Here is a 20,837-nt window from a genome sequence, read left to right as displayed (position 1 = left end):
ACACTGACCTGTTTCTGTAGGTGAATGTTCTTCTCGTTGGAAATGTGTGAATTCTGGTTTCTTCTCTTCATGTCGTCCAGCTGGTCTCGTAGGCTGTTGACTGTATGACACAGAAGAACACAGACTGATGAGCTCTGTTTTAATTAAGTTAAGTTAAAGCATGCATCAAGTATCTGATATAAGCTGTTATTACATCTCCAGCAATCTCCAGCAGTGGAAAAGAGCAGAATGTAAACAAAGTCAACACTGTTTTCTGACACAAAACTCAGGTATTCATCCTTTATTAGGAACAGGACAATGGTGCAATAAAAATGTGTCAAGTGTTATTTTAGAATATCAAAATAGCAAAGGCAAAGAAACTATATTATAGCATAGCCCTTTCATACTGTTTTCCTCTGCTTCACATGTCTATTTGACCAGGTGATGGCAGTATCATCCACATTATCTCTTTCTGTAAACTTGCATCAAAATTATTTTGTCACCAAAAGCCAAAGCAAACCAAAACATTGCTAAATTCACACAAGAAGCTGTCAAGAGGTGATTTGTTTTTTTGTTTTTTTACAGTGTCCCTTATTAACTGTATTTAAAAATCACCATGATCCTTTGGCACTAAGGGCTTCTGAAAAAACTCTAATCCCAAAAACACATAAACTGTGGGACGCATCAAATCTGCCTCCACTTGAAAAACAGTATATTTTAATGTCTCACTCTGTAAGTAAAAGAAAACATTTTATCATGCAACAGGATAATGAATCCATTGTGTCACATTAGTACATGACATCTTGTCTTAATCTAATCTACTATACTAATGATACTAATATGATTATTGCCATTAAACTTCTTATGCAACAGAGTAAATGTAAGTTCTCATATTAGGAACTAATGATGTGTAACTGAATTAAAAGCCTTTAAATCACCTTCGTTCTCCAGACAGCGCTTCCTGTCGGCCTCGCTCTCAGCCTTGCGGTGGCTCTCCAGGCTCTTGTGCTGCAGCAGGGCCTTCTCCCTCTCCAGCTGCCTCATACTCGACTCCAGGTTCTTCCTTCCGCTCACCTAAAATCAGCCATTAAACACTTTGTTCAGCCTGTCCTACATGGCTGGTTTTAACGCTGCTGTAATTCCATAACTTTATCTCTGGGTTTAATACGAATCTCAATCCCAACAGACGCTGTAATGTGGCTATTAGGATTCTGCCGGCCCTCCATCTGAACCTCACTGGATATGACACATTGGTATTCAACTGAAATGTGGTCAAGGGAGGATAATAAGAAATCATTATTCTGATTTAAACACAGCTTTTGGGAAAAGCCATAAAAATGGATGAAGAAGATTAACATGATCCCGGAGGAGAAACTCATTTGTTTCACAGCCAAATATTAAAAGTGAGACAAAGCCAAAAATATTCAAGTGATCTTCAGCAGCAGGTGTCTGCACTATAGATTTTGAAATGATCAGCCTACCTCTTCCTCAAGCTCCTTAGAGATTTTGTCCAGACGACTCATGGTAGCTCTGTGGAAAAGGAAACAGGACATTTATAAAACTTTTGACAATTAGAGCCACTGTGCTCGAGTGTGTTATTGGAGCAACAGCTACTGTACCTGTATTTGTGCTCGAGATCATCTTTAACCTGCTTGTCATTATTGATCTGCACCTCTAGGTGGCGAAGTTTCTTCTGCAATGCTGCTGACTGTAGAAAAAAAAAAATCAACCAATCACACAGGTCCTTATGACTTGGAGAACTCATCAGATGCTCCAGTTAAAAACCTGTTAGCAACCTTTGCTGCATGTCATTCATCTTTCCTGTGATTCAAATGTGTCTTATGTAATGAAGCATTTTACATAACTGGCACTCGTCAGGAGCATTTTTTGAATTGTACATTGATGAAGTGATCAGTAAATCTGCATTAACTGATTTTTGAATATTTGGAGGCAGCTGAACAAGCTGACATATTATCACCTTTTAAATTGTGTAAATAGTTGTCTACTTGCACATCTAGCAGACACAGAGCATCATTATAATTCATTTGGGAGTTTTGTTTCTGGCGACCTGATCGATGCAAGTCAAATATTCACTCTCTTGAGCTATTGTTTGGTCTCCACCAACTCCTGGGGGCAGATTTTTTTTTTTCTTTTCTCTGTCTCCTCAGCTGCTAAATGCTGTTCACCAGCTCATCGTTAACTCTGCCAGTCAGCTGGCAGGCTGAACCAAAACATAAAGCTGCAGACTGTAGAACCAAAACGATGAGCTAAAAGAAACTAAAAAGCTTTGTGGGACTGAGGATTCAGTCGCAAAATCAGGTGATAATTCTCTGTGGGTTTCTGGTTACTAACAACAGCTCTCACATTACACAGTCATTTGAATCTTTGATGTTAATAAAAAATACACTGATTATTGCAGCTTAACGTTTTGACTTGGACTTGAAGGATAAGCTCATTACATAAGAAAACAATTAACCCTCAAAATAAACATAATACCCCTATGGCTCACACACATATTGTAATTTCTTGCGGAGCTAAAACTTTTAGAAGACATATTGCAGTGACAGTGTTTGAGGAGGGATTGTCAAACTGAAATAAAAAAACAGGGCCTTTGCTTGTGATGGGGGGGGGTCTTCCCCAGATTAGCTTTTAGCTCAGCCACTTACCCTGAAACAGCTAAAGTCTTTCTCTGCGGCTAAGAACACAGAAATTCTACCAAAGTACTAATAAATCATGGGATCAGGAGAAGAAATCCTCCTCTGAGTCATTTCCATCGTAATCCTTAATGCTTTTCAGTGCGACCATGTAAACTGATGCCTGCCTTATTCCCTAAGAAGCTAAGAGGGGGGCGGCATGTGCTACTGCAGCTCATCATGGTGCACTGGGCAGTTACTGTGTGTGGAAGTGACAGCACCCACCTCTCCTTTCGAATTCTCATGGGCCACTGAGGAATTGTTGGAGGCATTTAGCAACCTGAAGAAGGAGCAAATCAACACAAAGTCAAGACCACAGTTGAGAACAAATCTATAAGCTGTTATTTTTTTTATGTATGTCAAAACGTTGATGGACTGGAGACGGCTAGAAAAAGTGAAGACTTACTGGTCTTCTTTGAAGTAAGTGAAGCCAACAAAAGGTAACTGATTTCCAACAAAGGCCTTAGGTTTGGGGAAGGTTTCTACATCGCCTTTGTCATCTTCAATCTCATCAAAGTTACTGGTGTCTATGTCACTGCTCAGCTCCGGGACCACAGGGGCGACCGCTGAGGAGAGACAGAGACGGAGACAGAAACTAAGTGTGAAATACTGGGAAAGGTATTTGAGTCACATAAAATGCTCATTTCATGGGCTCAGGTGAAGCCCGTGTTCAATACTAACTCTCTCTGATGGTGTTAAAGGTCCATTGGTCATTCTTGAAGAAAGGGTGTCGCTTGATTTCCTCCACGCCGTTCCTGCCCAATCGCACCTCCCTCAAAACAAAGAGAGTGAATGAGTTGTGGACCGGTGACTAAAGCTGCCCTTTGTCCTCGGTTCAACAGTATCAGTGGCGTCAGGAAAACATCACCTATTCATACATATTCTATTCTGAAAGTGATTACATTTAAATGCAAGCAAGACTCTGATTTCCTCTGGCCCAAAGCATCACAAACCAAACCAGTGGTAAACATAAGTGTGCTATTTACAGCTCTATAGCATCAGCATGTTATATAACGTCTGCAGTACAAAACACCCTTCATAAAAAGCTCCCTGCTGGCGTCACCACATCAACATTTAAAAACTGAAACATTCTGACTCTTCATACCTGTCAGTCAGGAAGGCACAGATGATATTCTTGGCATCTTTAGAGATCTCCACATCATCGGGGAAGTTCAGAGAGTTCTTATGGTCCATTATCTTACTGTACGTTCCGACCAGGGAGTCGGCGTAGAACGGCGTATCACCTAACAGCAATTACAGGAAGTTAGCAAAGGAAACTACATTAAAAACTATTTATGTCGATCTTGTTTTGTACTGTCACTTTGACTTCATGAGATGTTTACTGACCAACAAGCATCTCGAAGATGAAGACCCCTACAGACCACCAGTCACATTCTCTCCCATAATAACCATCTCCTCCCTGGGACTTCAGCACCTCCGGAGAGATGTAGTCTGGAGTCCCGACGGCCGTATCACAGTGCACCATGCCGGTCTGCAAAACAAAATCCAGGAATCACACATCAGGCTTTTAGTCTTAAAACAATTTACAGTCATTAATCCAAACATAAGTTTATAAGAAACAAATCTCTCTCTCTCTCTCTCTCTCTCTCTCTATCTCTGAGTGATTAACCTTCCAGTCAGAAATCTTAAAGAACTGACTGCAAACATGGCAGGTGTTGAAGCACCAAAACAGCTTTGCTCTTGAAATAAACTAGAGTTCCTACTAGTACCAACCAAAGAACTGTTACCTTTCTGCGTTTTAGTGAACATTGGTGTTATTAATAAGTTCCAACAGGCCTGGATCTGAAGAGTCACACACACATTACAGTATGCTTCACCACCTGAGCTTCATCGTCTCATACAGAAGTCAAGCAGCTCAATGCAAACACACAGATATGTTTACTGGAACTTTTGGGATGACTTAACTGAACCCGACCCAGCTGGTCACAGCTCAGCAGCACTGTCTTTGCCTAGCAGTGCATCATGCTGTGCACCTTGTTTCCATAGAAACATAGTTAGCATCGAACATACTTAAAGGTGCATATCTGGGTGAGTTTCCTTGTATTTTTTACCTGATAGCCAACTTTCAGCTGGAGAAATTGCAATTTATTCATTCAAAAGGTCAACATAAATGGGAAGAATCGTGGGGTCCCTTTTTGAAATATCTGGACTCAACCTGATCATATCTGTGTATTGTTTTTGTTTTTTTGTTTCTCTATATGGACAATATGAACCATTGTTTTTGTGTATGTCTCTTATTTACTTAAATCTTACTTATATTTCTCTTCCCTGGTGTGTATGTGTGAGTGCATGTGTGTGTATGTCTAGTTGGGTTTTTGTGTGATTTATAGGTTGATATTGAAGTGTGTCGATAAAAATAATACAAAAAAAAAAAAAAACTGGTAGCCAACTGCTTTGACTTTGATGTTAAAAACTGGTGGCAGTAGGAATGAACTAATTTACAGAAGCATAACGTGTTGCTGCACTGAGGCTTCTGTGACGGGCTTTAACTCACAGCGTCCATCTTCATGCACGTGCCAAAGTCGGCCAGCTTGAGGTGTCCAAGTCTGTCCAGCAGCATGTTGTCCGGCTTGACGTCACGGTGGATGAAGCCCATGGAGTGAATGGCGTCCAGGGCCATCACGACCTCTGCTGTATAGAACTTGGCCCATTTCTCTGGCACGTCGTAGGTGCTGGTGAGGTTGACCAAGTCACCTCCTGGCATGTACTCCATCACCATGTAGAGGAAGTGCTCATCTTGGAAGGCACAGCACAACTGAACAAGGCACGCACAAGCTCTCATTACAAGAGACAGATCATTTTTGGCACAGGTTAACTAGGCAATGACTATTAGTGCGAATATACATTCAAAATGTAACAGTCTGCACAAAACCAATATTTTATACATCTCAAAGTCATTGAAATCATTATTTAATCCAAATATGAAAAAATGTTCAAAACCAGAGCTGAACAGTGTCTAAAATGTCATACCTGCACAACCCAGGGACTGTTAGCGAAGGCCATGATGTCCCTCTCCTCCCAGAAAAACGCAGAGTCTGAGCGCTTGATCATCTCGAACTTGCTCAGCAGCTTCATGGCGTAAACCTTCTGAGAGGCTTTGTGTCTGACCTGCATGGTGGTGGCACACGTTTATACAGAGACAGAAGAGCAATGATGGAGAATTTGGGGTTCAAAAAGTCAGTGGCTGTCAGTAGATGTCAGGTAATTCCATCATAACAGATGACTCCATTGACTCCATTATCACTATTATTACATTCTACACAATGGGCAAAGGCAGAGAAAATATCACACCACAGTACCTTTACCTTGTGGTGACAGCTGAGAGTGAAAACCAAAATAATGATGTCTACTTCACAGATGATATATACTCACCAGTTGGACTTCACCAAACGCCCCTCGACCGATGACTTTAACTCTGTCAAAGTCTTCAGACTTCATCTGGAGGTCTCGAATTTGTCCTATGACTTTCTCATCTGAATATAACAGTATAAAGACAATAAACATCTATTAATTAAGTTGTCAATTGACCTGAATAATAAATGAGAAAGAATTTAACTGTCCTCTATCTCCCTCTTTCTCATTCTCAATACCACACGGGAACTACTCACATCTGTTTAAGAAGGTTTCGATGTTTTTGTTCTTGCGTAGTGCGGGGTAGTCCAAGTCTAAGACCAGGGCGTTCATGGAGTCCTACATGGAGAGAATGAAAAATCCATCATCAGTCTGGACCAGCAAAAATATGAGAAAACCCAGGAACATCCATTTATAGCCAACTAGCTCAGCAGCATCTTTCTGTTTCTCATTACAACCACGAATGATAACGACCATTTCCACGACGATACTGCAATGTTAAATATTCAAACATCAACAATCAAATAAACATTGTAAAGGAAGAAATGTGTTCTGAAGTAGTTACAACCGACCACATCACTATCAGGAGGATTAACAATGTGGACCAGGATCCAGGAGTGTGTTGTCTCTATATCGTCCTCCTCTGGACAGACATTAGACGCAGCATAAAACTATGTAGCGCTGCACAACAAGCATAAAACTAGTGCAGGGTGATTCAGTCACACAGCATTTTAACGAAGACACTGACACATCAGTGGCTCTTATTGCTTCATTCAAGTACACAGCAGTGTTAGTAACTGGGCTGTTACAAAACAGACAAGTTATAAAAGATTCTTTACTTTAAAAGGCTACATCATACTGCAGGTCACTGTCGCAACTAAAACACACCAACCAAGTGTGTTCTCCTTTCATCTGCATTAATTTGCACACTAGAAGAATATGTGAAAAGCTGAGGTTTACGTGTGAATTTCTTCTTCTTTTTTTTTTTTTACATAAATTGTTATTCACTTAATTTAGCCTGATACTGGACATAACTGAATTTACATACTGTGAAAATCTGATGCTGCCCAGCTGCAGAGGAAATGTGTCATCTCTGACTGACAACTACACTGTGGCAGCAATGCTGTGAAAACAAATGAAATGGTCCAGACTACAATTTACAAAACATTGAGCAAAACCAACTGGCAAACACTTCTTAAACCCTGCCCAATAAAGGAAGCGGAGAGCAGCATGAGGGCTGAATACCACTGACTGCATTTCTGAGTAGTTTATTTTCTGTATATTTTCTCACCACTGCACAGAACAAAAACCGTTCCACATCATTGCACGCTGCAACTCTCAAATTAAAACAAACACCTTCGCTGCGGCATTTCATTCAGCGTTCTATTTGACTGATTACACAAACAACTACACGCAAAGAAAAAGGTTTGGACTGACAGCTTTGTTCCTCGAGAGAGAAAGGGAGACAGAGGGAGAGACAGAGGGAGAGACAGAGGGAGGGAGGAGGCCCGATGACTAATTTTCCCATCAGCAGCTGCCTTCTGGATTCTGTCGATGATATTCATCTGCTGACAAAAAGACGAACACACTGTTTCTGTGACCATTATGAAGCAGTGGGTGTAAAAGAGACAGTCACCTCCACACATTATGTTGATTCAAATTATGAGCTGCATTTACCACACTCATGGCATGTGGCACCTTCTACATATACAAGAAATTGCTTCTTATGGGTTACGACCAATTTAGAGGAAATTACAAGAAAGTTGATGCTGTGACACAAAACATGCAATTCTAAAATAATTCATATCTCTGAGGAGTTACGCATTTGTAATTTTAGTGACTGTCATGCATAACTGTGTGTGTGTAAATGCAGCCCGTAATAAAGGGGTTCGATTTTGAGAAATAGGAAAATACATATCGATACAGTGCTAAAGTATCTATCGATCTATCTATCTCTATTTTCCTCTGCCTTCATCTAAATTTGAATCTTGTACGTTGATGAGATATGCACTTGAAAGATGGTATTATGTTATGGTGTCTGTCAGCTTTCATGTAGCTGTAGCTTGCTAACTTTAGCGTTAGCTTGCCAGATAAAATGCATTGTTACATGAGTTTGTACAGTCATGCTGCAGCAAGATACAGCACAGTAAATGGATGGTTAACATTATGTTGCACTGGCTGGTGCAGTTTCATGATGAAAGATAGGTTCAGCTAGGTAGCTAGCTACAAAAAGGCAGGTGCTCAGTGTGTGTGTTTAACCACCAGTGTTTTCAGTTAAACACACACACCCCCACACACACCACACACACACACACACACACACACACACACACACACCACTGACTGGACATACATGGAAATACATGATGAAACTGGTGGGGAGACAGAAATGCTGCATTGGGAAACAAATAATTAAATATGTGCCAAGAAAAAAAGAATCTTAAAAAAGTTTCAACTGATTAATGGTAAAAGGAAAAAAATAAAAGTCTTTTTTACCAACTGACTGGAGGTTAAAGGAATCATATGAAGCTTTAATTTTTTTCTTAAAGTCCATCCTAATTATCTAAATGTTGTTATATGTGGTGTTACACTCCACAGACTGAGCGTGTGTGGCAGCAGCCCAAACAGGAAAAGAGACTGCGAGCAGGTCTGCAGCAGCATGTTGGGTTAACTGAACACGAGCTGATTATTTGTAGCATGCAGCCATGTTCTAATAGACATAGTTTGACCTGGGGCACTGTAGGGAAGCCATTAAATAGGCAGACAGACAGATGTAACCCCCTAATTGTTACAGTGTGTGACAGTGAGGAAGTCATCTATCAACATCTGTCAGCTGTGCATTCCTGAACAGTCAATGAGGAACTTTCTGAATATCAGACCAAGCCAAATGTTACAACAGAGGACACAAGAACCCAGTTCTGTAAAGTGGGTTTGTTTCAGACTTTTCTTCCACTTGTCTCTCTTCCTGTTCTCCTGTCGTTACAGTGCGTGGCACAATCTGCTTCATGTTTCAATCACTTCCTTTCTACTTCTTTGTCTCTTTTGCCCTTTTCTGCTGCTCTCCCTCCGTCTTATTTGCCTCTCCTCCTGCTCTCTCCATCATTCTCCGCTCGGCTGCAGCCAGTCTGCAGCGAGCTGCACACTCTGTTTCATCATCTCAACTTCACTTCCCCATTAAAGGACTGACCTCACACAAAACTACTATTTAAGGGAAAAAAAACACACACGCCAGGGGGTGGAGAGGGTTTGCCGAGTGCGTGTGCACATACACAAACACGCACGAGGATCTCCCTTCGCGCACAGCAATACAGGAAATGATCTACCCCACCCCAGGGCTGGCAGATAATTTCAGTGTGTCATGAAGCCAGTCCCTGTGTGCAAGTCATTTCCTCTGAGGCAGCACTCTCTGCCACTGCTACTGCTCAACATTTGTCTGTAGCCAAAAAAGCTGCGCAGAGACTGCAGCTACAGGTATGACTATGTATGCAATGCATTCGTTACATGCAGGTTGTGTGCACTTAGACACAAGATTTATTTGACACAACATCTTCAAACAGTAAGTAACAGTAAGTACACAGCCAAAGCTGAAATCAATGCCCAGTCATTTCTCAGCACTAACTGATTCATGCATATGCACTCTGCAGCTCTGTGATGACTGGGTGAGTTTAAAAGGTGGTGCTGCTGTGGTAGCTACATTACTGTAATATTGTGGTGGTGTCAAGCTACAGAAGAGAAAACAGGATAGACAACAGATGATATACATGATATACACATTGTTTCCATCTGTAACGTTTTATTATCATGGTAACACATGTTTGCTTTAATCTGAAAAATTAGTTGTTTACAAGAACATCACTATGTCCTGTTATCATGCAGTTTTACTCAACCATGAAGTAAGAGGGAGTCTGTTTTACATGTTCCTAGATATTTCATTTGAATGGTTAATATGTAGTACCTATAACTGTGTGCCTGTATCTACATACTCTTTTTACAGCATCTTTGGACGTTCCCACTTCTTTGCTAATATCTTTTTAACAGCAGCTGATGTCATTTCCATTTGGTCACAGTGTGTGATTCCAGCAGTTAATCTGCTACACTGTAGGTCTAAGGAGGAGGATAACCAGCCACTGTGCATGAAGCAGCAATTCTATAGCTCAGATATCATGACGCTAAAGGCCTAAAATAAATCATACACTTAGTTTCCAACTTGTTAAATCTCAACTGAAAAGATAATTTTCATGTAGGTCTATGCTTTTATGAGAAATGAAAGCTGGTGGATTTCTTGAGTAATTTATTTATTGTTGTCATCATTTAAATAAATGGTTTCTTAGCAACTTGTGCTCTAAACCTCAGCAGCCCAAGGGTGCAGGCTAAAATGAGGTGAATCCACTTTTCTGTCCAATGCAATAGATGGAAAACATGAGCGACGCACTTTCATAGCAAACAGAGATCAAGTGTCACCAAACAGTTCAGAAGTGTTAAGTGTTTTATGAGGAAAAAGTCACTGTACATCACACAGAACAATTAATAAAGTAATCATGAGCATGTTCTCACACTCTAAGGTTGTAGGTGCCACAATCCCAACAATAATGCAGAGTGGCAGATAGAGGAAGTTGTACCAAAATGTTCAGACTATACAAACCCACAACTGAGGGTATTCAGTTTCACATATTTCCAACTTTGGACATGAAAAAAAACAACAAGGACAGTTTGTTGACAGTTGCCACGAGAAATACAAAGCAAACACTGTGTTGCAACACTTGGATTTGGTACAGGCATGTAGCAAACAATCCCTATCTACAAACTGGACGTCATCATGACATATTATCTCCTTCTTTCACATTTCAACATCTCGCCATTAAAGAAGATGAATGAAGTGTGGAGGAAGAATAAAAAAATAAATAAATACATGTTGCGCTGGTGGCTGTCTACGTCTCTGCAGAGAAGAAGGGGAAACATGCCGGTGGATGTTTGTGGCACTCTGCTTTAAAACTGTTTGGCTTAGATGGCTCGAGACAGAAAAATCTATGGGGTGTAAATACTAAAACCTTTACCCTGTGCTGACAGTAGTCCTAAAAGTGCAGAGGACATTTTGCTGGTGGAAACAATGGCATTCTCCTTTGCTTTGGTATATATTAAAGTATTTTATCCAACTACATTTGCAGACATTTTAACGACGTCAGGTTCCTGCAGGTCGTACATAATCAGCTGTTCTGTGCATTATAGTTACACAAGAGGAATGGCTGCACACAGCTCTTCCAATTTGCTTCCATTAGCGTTACTGCAGCAAGACTCTGGAGGACATTTCTCAGCTACTCAGTCGAAGCAGCTATTTATAAATATTAAATAACTGACAAGTGTCTGGGGAAGTGTAAAGCTGGATCGACAATTTAAACTTTAATGCATCCGACATTCCTGGACCGGCTCCAGACAACCACTGATCCTCCCTTCCTTGTCCACAGTCATGTTGGTTTCTCTTACAACAAAGGGAAGGTTTTTTTTAATAACAATCAATCTAAATAATTACAAACCGTGATGTCAGTTTCTATAGCGCAGTTTGATATACAGGGCACTTTCCTGCACAGATACAGTAACAGGCTTACAGTAATGTCTTCCTGAGCTGATAGGAGTTATCTGTTCAGTTATGCTTATCAGTATGAGTTGTTATGTATCTATTAGATAGCACTCCTGCATTTTATCTCTGCTATACTGTACTCAAGCCAATGGGTTATGGATGGTTGCTTAGCAACTCCTGCAAAATATAAGGAGTTGAAACCAGTTAAAGCTACAGAGAAGCAGGAGTTTTATAAGCACTCTGTTTGAGCACATTCTATTCTTTTCCATTTTATTTACCCAACCTGCTGTTGACATTATGGAGCTGTCGTTCTCCCTGCGTTTGCTTCCACTCTTTATCAACATATAAAAGGCCACGTGGATGCACCACTCAGGAATGTGATGATGTTAACCTGAAAGGAGCTAAACACACTAAAGAATCACCCAAGTATTCAAAGCCTCTCACATTACAAACTTTCCCTCCTCCATTTGCAGTCTGTCCTATGCCCGTACCAATCTCATCACTAGGCATGTGGAACAGAAAACAAGCAGCACTGCTCTGGGCTTTAAAAGGATTGAGCAGAAAGTTAATGTTTTGATTGAATTCCAGCCATTTTAAAAATAGTTGTGGGGATAAATGGTGGGCCGGGCAGAGCGAGGGGACTGTGCCAGGCAGGGCCCGTAAACCCTCCAAGAAAGACACAACAGCAGGAATCCTGCAGAGGCTCACAAATAGCACAGCTAATGTCTCCGCAGGGAATAACAAGAGCATGTCTTACTCTTGAATTTGACAGATTTCTGTCCCATGCTCCTGTGCCCTACGCATTTTTGGCACCCATGCTTTATTATAAAGTACAGTGAGGAATGTGCCAGGAAAAACACAAAACAAAAGGGAGGACTGCATGCACATCAGGTCCTGCTTTATGTTAACCTTAAATTCAGTTTTCTAAATGATCATATGGTTCCACTTAGAAAAAAGAAGACATAGTAAAAGGCAGTGGTCAACAGTAGCCCCTTTGAGAGATTCTGCCATATTGCATCTACATTTACTCATTTCACAGACTCTTATCCAAAGCAACTTACAAGTGAGGAACAGCACAAAAGCTTGAGGGCAGTAGGAGACCCTGGAGTAAGAACTAAATATTATACCTATTCAATAAGACAAAGTGCAAGAAGATCAGGTAAAGAGTTAGACATGTTACGGTGTTAGAAGTGTTAGAAGAGGAGGTGCTCTCTGAAGAGATGAGTCTTCAAAAGATTCTTGGGGGTACAGAGGAACGCCCCTGCTCTGATAGCATTTGGTAGCTTGTTTCACCATCGGGGAACCACAGACCAGAACAGTCTGGACTGTGATTGCAATGGCAGTGCCAGATGGCCAGATGCCAGAAGGCAATGCCAGACGACATTCCTTGGAAGAACGCAGCGGCCGAGAAGGAGCATAAGCCTGTATGATTGAGTTCAAGTGGATGGGTGCAGACCCAGAAGTCACTGTGAAGGCAGCATTAGTGACTTGAATTTGATTCGAGTGGCCATGTGTAGCCAGTGGAAGTCGATGAGCACTGGAGTGACGTGCCCTTTTAGCCTGATCCAAAACCAGATGCGCCGCTGCATCCTGCAACACGTGTAAGGGTTTCACTGTGCTTTAAGAGAGGCCCGCCATAAGGGCACCGCAGTAGTCAAGGCGAGAGATAACCATGGCCGTTAAGAAGACCCCTCATTATGCTGCCTTTACTTACACCGCTTACACTGAACCTAACCAACCCAACATAATGTCGCCGTGTGTGATTTCAGATAGCATGCCACTGTTGCAGAACCAGGGGCGTGACATAACACCAGAGTGCGTCTGCGTCTGTCCTGCGATGCCGCCTCTCTCTCTTACACAGACATCAATCTGGCTCTGTGAGCACCTGCGCTGGCAGCGTAAAGGTGTAACAACAATGATCTGTGTTCATACCGTTTACACTGAATGGCAAGGCGGAATAAAGGCACAACATTCTAACTAGTAGCTGCCTTCCTACCACACAATTTGATGTTCTCCAACAGCTTCTGTCCATATTTTATCAAATGGACACACACACAATCCAACACTATACATCATGTGTAAAAGATGAGGGGCTAGTTTCAGTCGTCCACCACGAAAAACAAATCTGAAGGGTTGCAAAGCTGATTAAATGTATAGAAAGAAAATCTTTTACAGCATTTCAGTTCTCAGAGCGCATGGTGACGGCTTGAAAATGTCTTGTTTTGTCCAACTAACAGAGGAGAGATTCAGTTTACCATCACAGAGGAGTAAGAGAAAAACACAAAAAAATATCCACATTTGAGAAGCTGGAACAAGTGGATTTCTGCTCAAAATACTGGAATAATTGACTAATTACTTTAGATATTACCACTGGGTGTACAACTTGCAAAATTCTTTGTGTCCTTATTAACTTTATGTTTTTATTATTATTTATTATGTATTATTATATGTTTCTGTTCAATAATTCTTGATTTAAGGAAATAAAGAATCTGCAGTTGATTAGTAATAGTGGGCCTACTTGCAAAAAAAAAAAAAAACAACAACACAAGGATGATGTCACTAGTCTGGGTTTCAATTGAGAGTTTCAGTTTCAATCCTTTGGTATGAACATGGTTAAATCTGTATATAAATATTTTAGTACTGGCACAAACTATTTGAATTATAACTGCCAGCTTCAACTCCAAAACACAGCTCATCTAAACTCTGCCACACACATACAAATGTTCTTGTTTGGGTTTGTTGAAGGATATGAAAGCTATATGAACTCACACACAATCCATAACTGTTTGGTAATGTGTTGTATTGCCCCGTCGTTGCTGCTGGTTGCACACAATGCAGCTTGTGTGTTGCCAAGATCAAATGAATAATGTGTTTGCTGTTGAAAATGAATACAAATGTGTGTCCATGAGCACCCAAGCCTGTGCATATGCATGTGTGTGTGCGTGTGAGAAAGAGAGAGAGAGTGTGTGTGTGTGTGTGTGTGTGTGTGTGTATATGTGTGTGTGTGTGTTTGTGTGCGTGCGTGTAGGAGGTTGTGTTTCACCAGCAGGTTGTGATGGAATGATAACACTAAGGCCAGATGGATGGGTTATGTGTTATGTGTGGGAGACTCCTGTTCTCTGCTCTGTTCACTCACACCCTCATTTAAAACTAAAAATACGCCGAGACACAGGTATCAAACTCTTTAACACTCACACAGCAGGGTGAAGACTTTGCACAAGACAACAACAGAATTCAGCAACAGGATTTCTGCATTCAGCCACCGTCGACCGCAGCGCACTTAGCAGAACTAGGTTCATGTCCCCGTCGCTTTGATCAGTGTGGGAAGTGAAAGTTCTTCAAAAGTCAAACCGTCCATTGGAGTTTAGGTTGAATGTTTAAAATGATTTCACTTAAAACACACTGCTCTATTCTTGAATGCACTGTTGTGTGCACGGCCACATTTTCCCAAACACAGTCCTTATGTCTAGACAAGAAGATCCAGCAGATTAAGACAGATCTCAGCGTGTACACATATCCTTTCACATGAGAACCATATAACACTGTAAACACACCAGGACATCCAATTCCTGCTCTGCTTATAGTCCAAATATCACATTATGTATGTATGAGATTTGCTCCATTTTATTTAAGGTTTTACCTTGTAAGACCAGATGGGCAACTCACTTGCAGCATTTTGTTAGAAATAATAATTTGAGTTTAAGCAATATCTCTGTTTTTCCAGACATCTTGGACCTGCTCGTGCCTTGTTCTATTTGCCCAAGATATTATATAGTGTCTAATGAAGGTGCTGTGAAGCATGTGTATATTTATTTATGTGTGTGTGGGGAGATGTGTACGTGTGTGCGTGTCTGTCTGTGTGTGTTTTTGTGTGTGTGTGTGTGTGTGTGTGTTTATGTTGGACTTAGATTTTTGCTCAGTTTTTCATGAAGGCTTTAATTTTTGCTCCCATTACTTCTTAAATATGTTTAATGTACCAGCCAGTAAGAATTTAGTTTTAAGTAAAACAACAGACAGCAGATGAACAACAATCTCACCTTTTCAGACAAAAAACAAGATCTGTTCGCCAAAAACCTAAGTGTAAAAATAACAAATTATGGTTTCACAGGGGACTATGAGCAAGTAGTCTTGTCATGACAGTGAGGCTGCCAGGCAACTAGCTGAGACTTCAGGAAGTAACTGTTCCCGGCCAAGACAATAGGGGCCACATCCATGGATGTATCACAAGACTTTATAACACATCCATGGCTGCATCTCTCAGTGAACGTGGTCTAAGAAAGCGTGGCCTCCCTCCGAAAACCGCATTTACCGCTCAGGCCGAACCGAAATGAAACTCTGTTCATGGAGGATTTCTTATTTATCCTCCGCCGCTTTTTCATTTGCAGAGTCCTCGTTATTAACTTTTTGAAAAGTGATTTGTTGTAGGCGTGCAATGAATCTGGGGATAGTTTAGTCCGCCAGTTTCAACCTAACGCCTTATTTCACTATTTCAAAACTACTTAATTTTTGGAGTTGCATGCTCTGGAGTAATTGTGCGGACTACAGGCTTCTCTGTGCTCAGCCACCTTGCTTGTACTACTGATAGCCTGTGGCATTTAGGGAACATTTGTAAATTGTATCAACAGAAAATAACCAGGTCTACACTCTGCCCCCCTAAGCTGCATGAGTCTCTGTGTGACATCGTTCAGACGGCGCTCTGACCTCCTCCACGAGTAAATACTCAGCCTGTGAGAAACACTGAGAGCCCATTAACACGAACGAGCTGGTATGTCGACTTTGCTTTATTATTATTATTTATGTAGGATAGGCTATTTTAATATTTTTTCACATTCAAATTCCAGTGTCTGAATATTCATAAGAATTATAAGTTCATTGCTCTCATTATATCAGTGGCATAAAATGGATTTGACAATAATATCATTTATCGCAATTATCTTTTGGACAATATAGCGTCAAACAAAAATAGTTATCCTGGCAGGTCTAGTGCGAAATGCATTCTGGGTACTGGCTATACACTAAGTAGGTAGTATGCAGGACATACTCATTGAGTATGTAGTAGGCAGAGTCATAGCCCAGCACATAATCCCTAATAAAATGTGATTTTTACACTTTGGTGTTTAACTGGATTAAATAAATGAGATGTAACGGGTTAATTTGAGATCTTTAGAGGTGCTTTTAGATGGAGTAAGGTTAGCTGTTTGCAGTGTTTGTGCTAAGCTAAAATAACCAGGTGCTGGCAGTAGCTACATTTTCCATACAGACATGATAGAGGTATCAATTTTTCATCTAAATCTCTTCAAGACAGTGAATAATGTAGAACTACTACTTGAATATTTTATATATTATTATTAGGTATTTAGAAAAGACTCCGGTGGAGTCCATGTAAACAGGGAAAATCCTAATTAAGTTTCCTAGTACTGACAACTAAAGAGTCTGACAACAGACGATACATAAGGCAAGTCAAGGAAAGTCATTTTAGAGAGTACTGAGCGCGTCCACACCTGAAAGACGCCGGGTCTTCTTCACTGGAGTGGAGCAAAAACCACGGAGAGGCCCGACTGTCTCACCAGAGGAGGTGTGGAGCAGAGAGACTGGCTTGTTTTGCAGAAAAAAAATTGGCCGGGGCCACCGTCCCTAGTGCCTTATAAGGCAGTGTTTCTATCCAGCTAGCACACTGAAGCAGCCCGGACTGCTGCTGCTTGCCTGAGAGCAGCTCAACTGCACTCCAGAGACGAAGCGGACACTCGGGTTGACTATAAGAGTAAAGACTGAGAACAAGACACAGAGGGGTTATCCCCACATCCCTAAAGAGATACACATTAAGGAAGAAGTACCGGGGGGGGGGGGGGGGTAAGATAAGAGGAATGGAAAGGAACAGAGAAGATGGAGAAAGAGAGGGACCTCGGGTGCTGGGAGAGGAGGAGAGTGATAAACACGAGGTGGGAGGTGAATGGACAAAGCAGGCTGAAAGAAACAAACAGAATATGTGAATGGGGTTCGATGAGATAAACAAACAGAGGACAGGGGATTGGAGGGAATTAAATGAAAAAGCAACACTAAGCAAAACAAAACAAGCGTATTATGTGACTAAACGTCTTTGTCACCTAATGCTGAACAAGGAGAGGATCAGACTGAATGAATATAAACGAGACAAGACAGGGACTGCTCCCAACAGATGACCTGGAAGGCATCAGACCAACTCTCAGCCATCCATATCTCATATGCTTCACACTGAAGTGCCGTGCATGAAGTTATCTGGTCGTATCCGGGCCACAGCTGAATCAAAAGGCTTTGGACTGGAGCTCCAGTTAAAATACCTGCAGTGTGTTTAACAAGCCTGAGAGGAGGGGCTGAGCTGCAGGCCGAGAGAGAAGCAGAGCCAGAGAAAAAGAGATAAGGCTCAAGAGTGAAAGGGGAAAGTGCAGCCATTCGCAGGGACTTTGAGCCCCTTATATAGCTGCCAACTATTTACTCAGTGAGGTCATTTCCTTTAGGACGGCAGAAAGGCAACTTATGCGACTTGCAATCAAGTGTCCATATTTTCTTTTTCTTTTTATTATCTCGAAAAATGCCCTTTCTTTTGCTTGCCCTCGACAATCACAGCTGCCAAGTCCAGTACTTCAGTCAGCAGTAGTGTGCTGCCAAATAATGATCACCACAGTTTGCACAAGGGGAAGGTTGCTGAGACTTCAGGTTACGTTTAATCGAATGCTGATAGAGGCAATATAGTGATTTACAGCTTTTACAACCGCAGTATATGGTGGCATTTAAATACCATTTGTGAGATATTTGATGTCCATTCTGTTCTATTTGGGGTGAATAAGGGGTTCATTACAGATTCCAGGATAGTTTACACAGAAACCTCTGCTTTTCAATATCAGAGTGCTATACTGCTATATATCCCAGCTTATAAACAGTCAGTTTTCTTAAGAGGATGGTCAATGAGTTCACTTGATAGATGCTGCAGATTCCTCCCTGTCAGCTTGTCTTATGCTCAGGGTAGTCAGCACACTGCTCCTGAAATTAATCACTCTTGTTGTTTTTTTTTTTATTATTTAGGAGGCAACACAATGGTCAACAAAGCAGCTTCTTCCAATTTTATATATTTATTTAAATCACTTTTTGCTGTTGCTATGCCACAATAGCAGGGGATCTGTGATTCACTGTTTACCGAATATGAGCCTGTGAGCAATTATTGAGGCACTTAAAGTATGCATGTTTTTATTCCACCTGCAAAAAAGGACATTTCTGAGCCCTTAGTGTGTCTGTGTGTACGTGAGTGCGTTTAAATCCCACCCTGAGCAGCAAAACTTCTTGATCCCAGCGACAGCATCGAGGCTGCTAAAAATGGAAAACTGCAGCCTGTTCTCTCCTACGCATGCTTCCCACTCAACTTTTGTCTCAAACACTCAACACCTCTATCTCTCTGGCTCGTGTGCAGGAAGTAAACACCACTGGTGTTCGAGCAAGTATTCTGTTAAATGTTTTAAGGTAAGAGGGAATAGGCCAGGAGAGCCTCAAGTAGCTTGGAGGGGATGGACAGGGGGCCCCAAGCTAGATGGGGCCCATTAAAAGGGGTGAGGTGATGCTTTTTAAGATAGACGCGACAGTGTGTTTGCCCTCTGTCAGATCCAGTTAGGGGGCCCAGAAATTCAAACACTGTCACTGGGAACAGATGTAACTTCACAGCTAAAGTAGGTCCTGTGACACAGTGCTGGTTCGGAATAACAGACAGGGAGAGGGTCAGAAAATATCTTGTGCTCAGATGTTGCACACATAGTGGCATCAGGAAAGAAAAGCTCAAACATCAGTGATTCCAGCTCTTACTCTGAAGCTCAGATTTGTTAGTTCCTGTGGAGGAAAGGCCAGAACCAACACCAGACCTTTCTCATTTCAGCCCAACGTCACTGATATACACTGGTATGAAGGAAACACTTTCCACGGTCTTGTGCAGCTTTGTCATCACAAAAATTGCCAAAAACGTCTGTCAAGGGGTACGTCCTATGTACTTCTCTACCAGACACAGGTCAGAGTGTTACAATCTAAGTATCAAGCAAAATAATGTGACTTTACTCACCAAAACAAAGCTCTAACTTATGCTGTTTGCAAATGAGGGCAATAGTTTCCCTTTACCTCTGATACAAGTTGGCATTAGATTGCATCAGTACAGGAAATTTCAAATGGCAATACTAATACTGTTTACATTCACTAACACTACTGGTCCATCCATAGCCTGATAATCAGACCATTTCATTTTCCTGTCATTCACTGAACTGGTGAATCAAAGATTCAACCAGGATATCACAGTCCTATATTTAAAAAAATCTTTACATTTTTGCATCATGACACATAAATGGCTGAATAAGAAAAGTGTAAACAGAGGGACAGGAGCTGTCTCACAACTACCTTTAGGGGATTACAGCTCGATAGAAAAGCTTTTCACTGGAATCAGTATGATTCACATGTTAAATGAGGAACAGACAGGATTTCTGTAACACCTTGGGGTGTAAGGTAAAGTTTGGAGTTGGAGTATGAAGACAACGCACTGAGCTGTCACTGCGGGCATGTAGTCACATTCCCATACAATAGTTGACTGACAGGCCGAGACCTTTGAGAAATATAAACATACATATTATATAAGGAAATCTGGGCCAGACATTTTTCATTTTATCAAATGATCCTGCCAATGACATTATGCTCTGCTGTTTTGTTTCTGGGAATAAAACTGTAAAAGTTATAGAAAACATGTTTCCGAAGAGACCAGAGACCTGCCCAGAAAATATACATTTAAAGATCAGTTATTTCTCCCTCCTAATCATCTCTCAGTGCAGGAAGACCAGAATAGGTGTGAGGATCTGATGGGCTGTGGTGTGGGACTATCCAGGTCTGGTGGGCCTAACTGTTACCCAGGCGGGAGTTTTATCCGGAAATATTAGTCTCCATAAACACAACGAGTGGGGGCAGTCTCCACTGGTTAATCCTAATCCGTGGACACGCTTCGCAGAACCCCACACTGCACCGTCTGTACTCAGTCTGAACTATTAACCAGGCCTGTCTACAGGACATCCACCATGAGGCTCTGAGTTTGGCTGCTCTTTCCAAAAAAAAAAGGTTATTATAGCGAGGCATCCGATTACAGGACATAATGGAAACACTGCAGTTTTGTAACTGGTGGAAATGGGACAAAATAATAATAGATAGAGGACCATGCAACATCA

At 41.3% G+C, this 20,837-nt stretch overlaps 1 protein-coding gene across 1 annotated transcript in view; it reads right to left on the bottom strand.

Moving 5' to 3' along the window:
• The window catches only part of rock2a (rho-associated, coiled-coil containing protein kinase 2a), a 33,470-nt gene that overhangs the window by 11,581 nt on the left and 1,052 nt on the right, over positions 1-20,837 (bottom strand). Inside the window, exons 2-14 of the mRNA XM_056393162.1 lie at positions 6,302-6,383; positions 6,066-6,166; positions 5,664-5,801; positions 5,188-5,448; positions 4,020-4,164; positions 3,778-3,916; positions 3,354-3,445; positions 3,079-3,238; positions 2,898-2,952; positions 1,599-1,687; positions 1,461-1,509; positions 918-1,053; positions 9-100 (exon numbers count right to left, since the gene is read on the bottom strand). Of these exons, the coding sequence (XP_056249137.1) occupies positions 9-100; positions 918-1,053; positions 1,461-1,509; positions 1,599-1,687; positions 2,898-2,952; positions 3,079-3,238; positions 3,354-3,445; positions 3,778-3,916; positions 4,020-4,164; positions 5,188-5,448; positions 5,664-5,801; positions 6,066-6,166; positions 6,302-6,383 (1,539 nt within the window). The remainder of the gene's footprint in view (positions 1-8; positions 101-917; positions 1,054-1,460; positions 1,510-1,598; positions 1,688-2,897; positions 2,953-3,078; positions 3,239-3,353; positions 3,446-3,777; positions 3,917-4,019; positions 4,165-5,187; positions 5,449-5,663; positions 5,802-6,065; positions 6,167-6,301; positions 6,384-20,837) is intronic.

Source organism: Seriola aureovittata, chromosome 13 (assembly GCF_021018895.1).
Source record: "Seriola aureovittata isolate HTS-2021-v1 ecotype China chromosome 13, ASM2101889v1, whole genome shotgun sequence".
NCBI lineage: Eukaryota > Metazoa > Chordata > Actinopteri > Carangiformes > Carangidae > Seriola > Seriola aureovittata.
The sequence above is the reverse complement of the archived record's forward strand: the minus strand, read 5'-3'. Positions and strand labels throughout refer to the sequence as shown.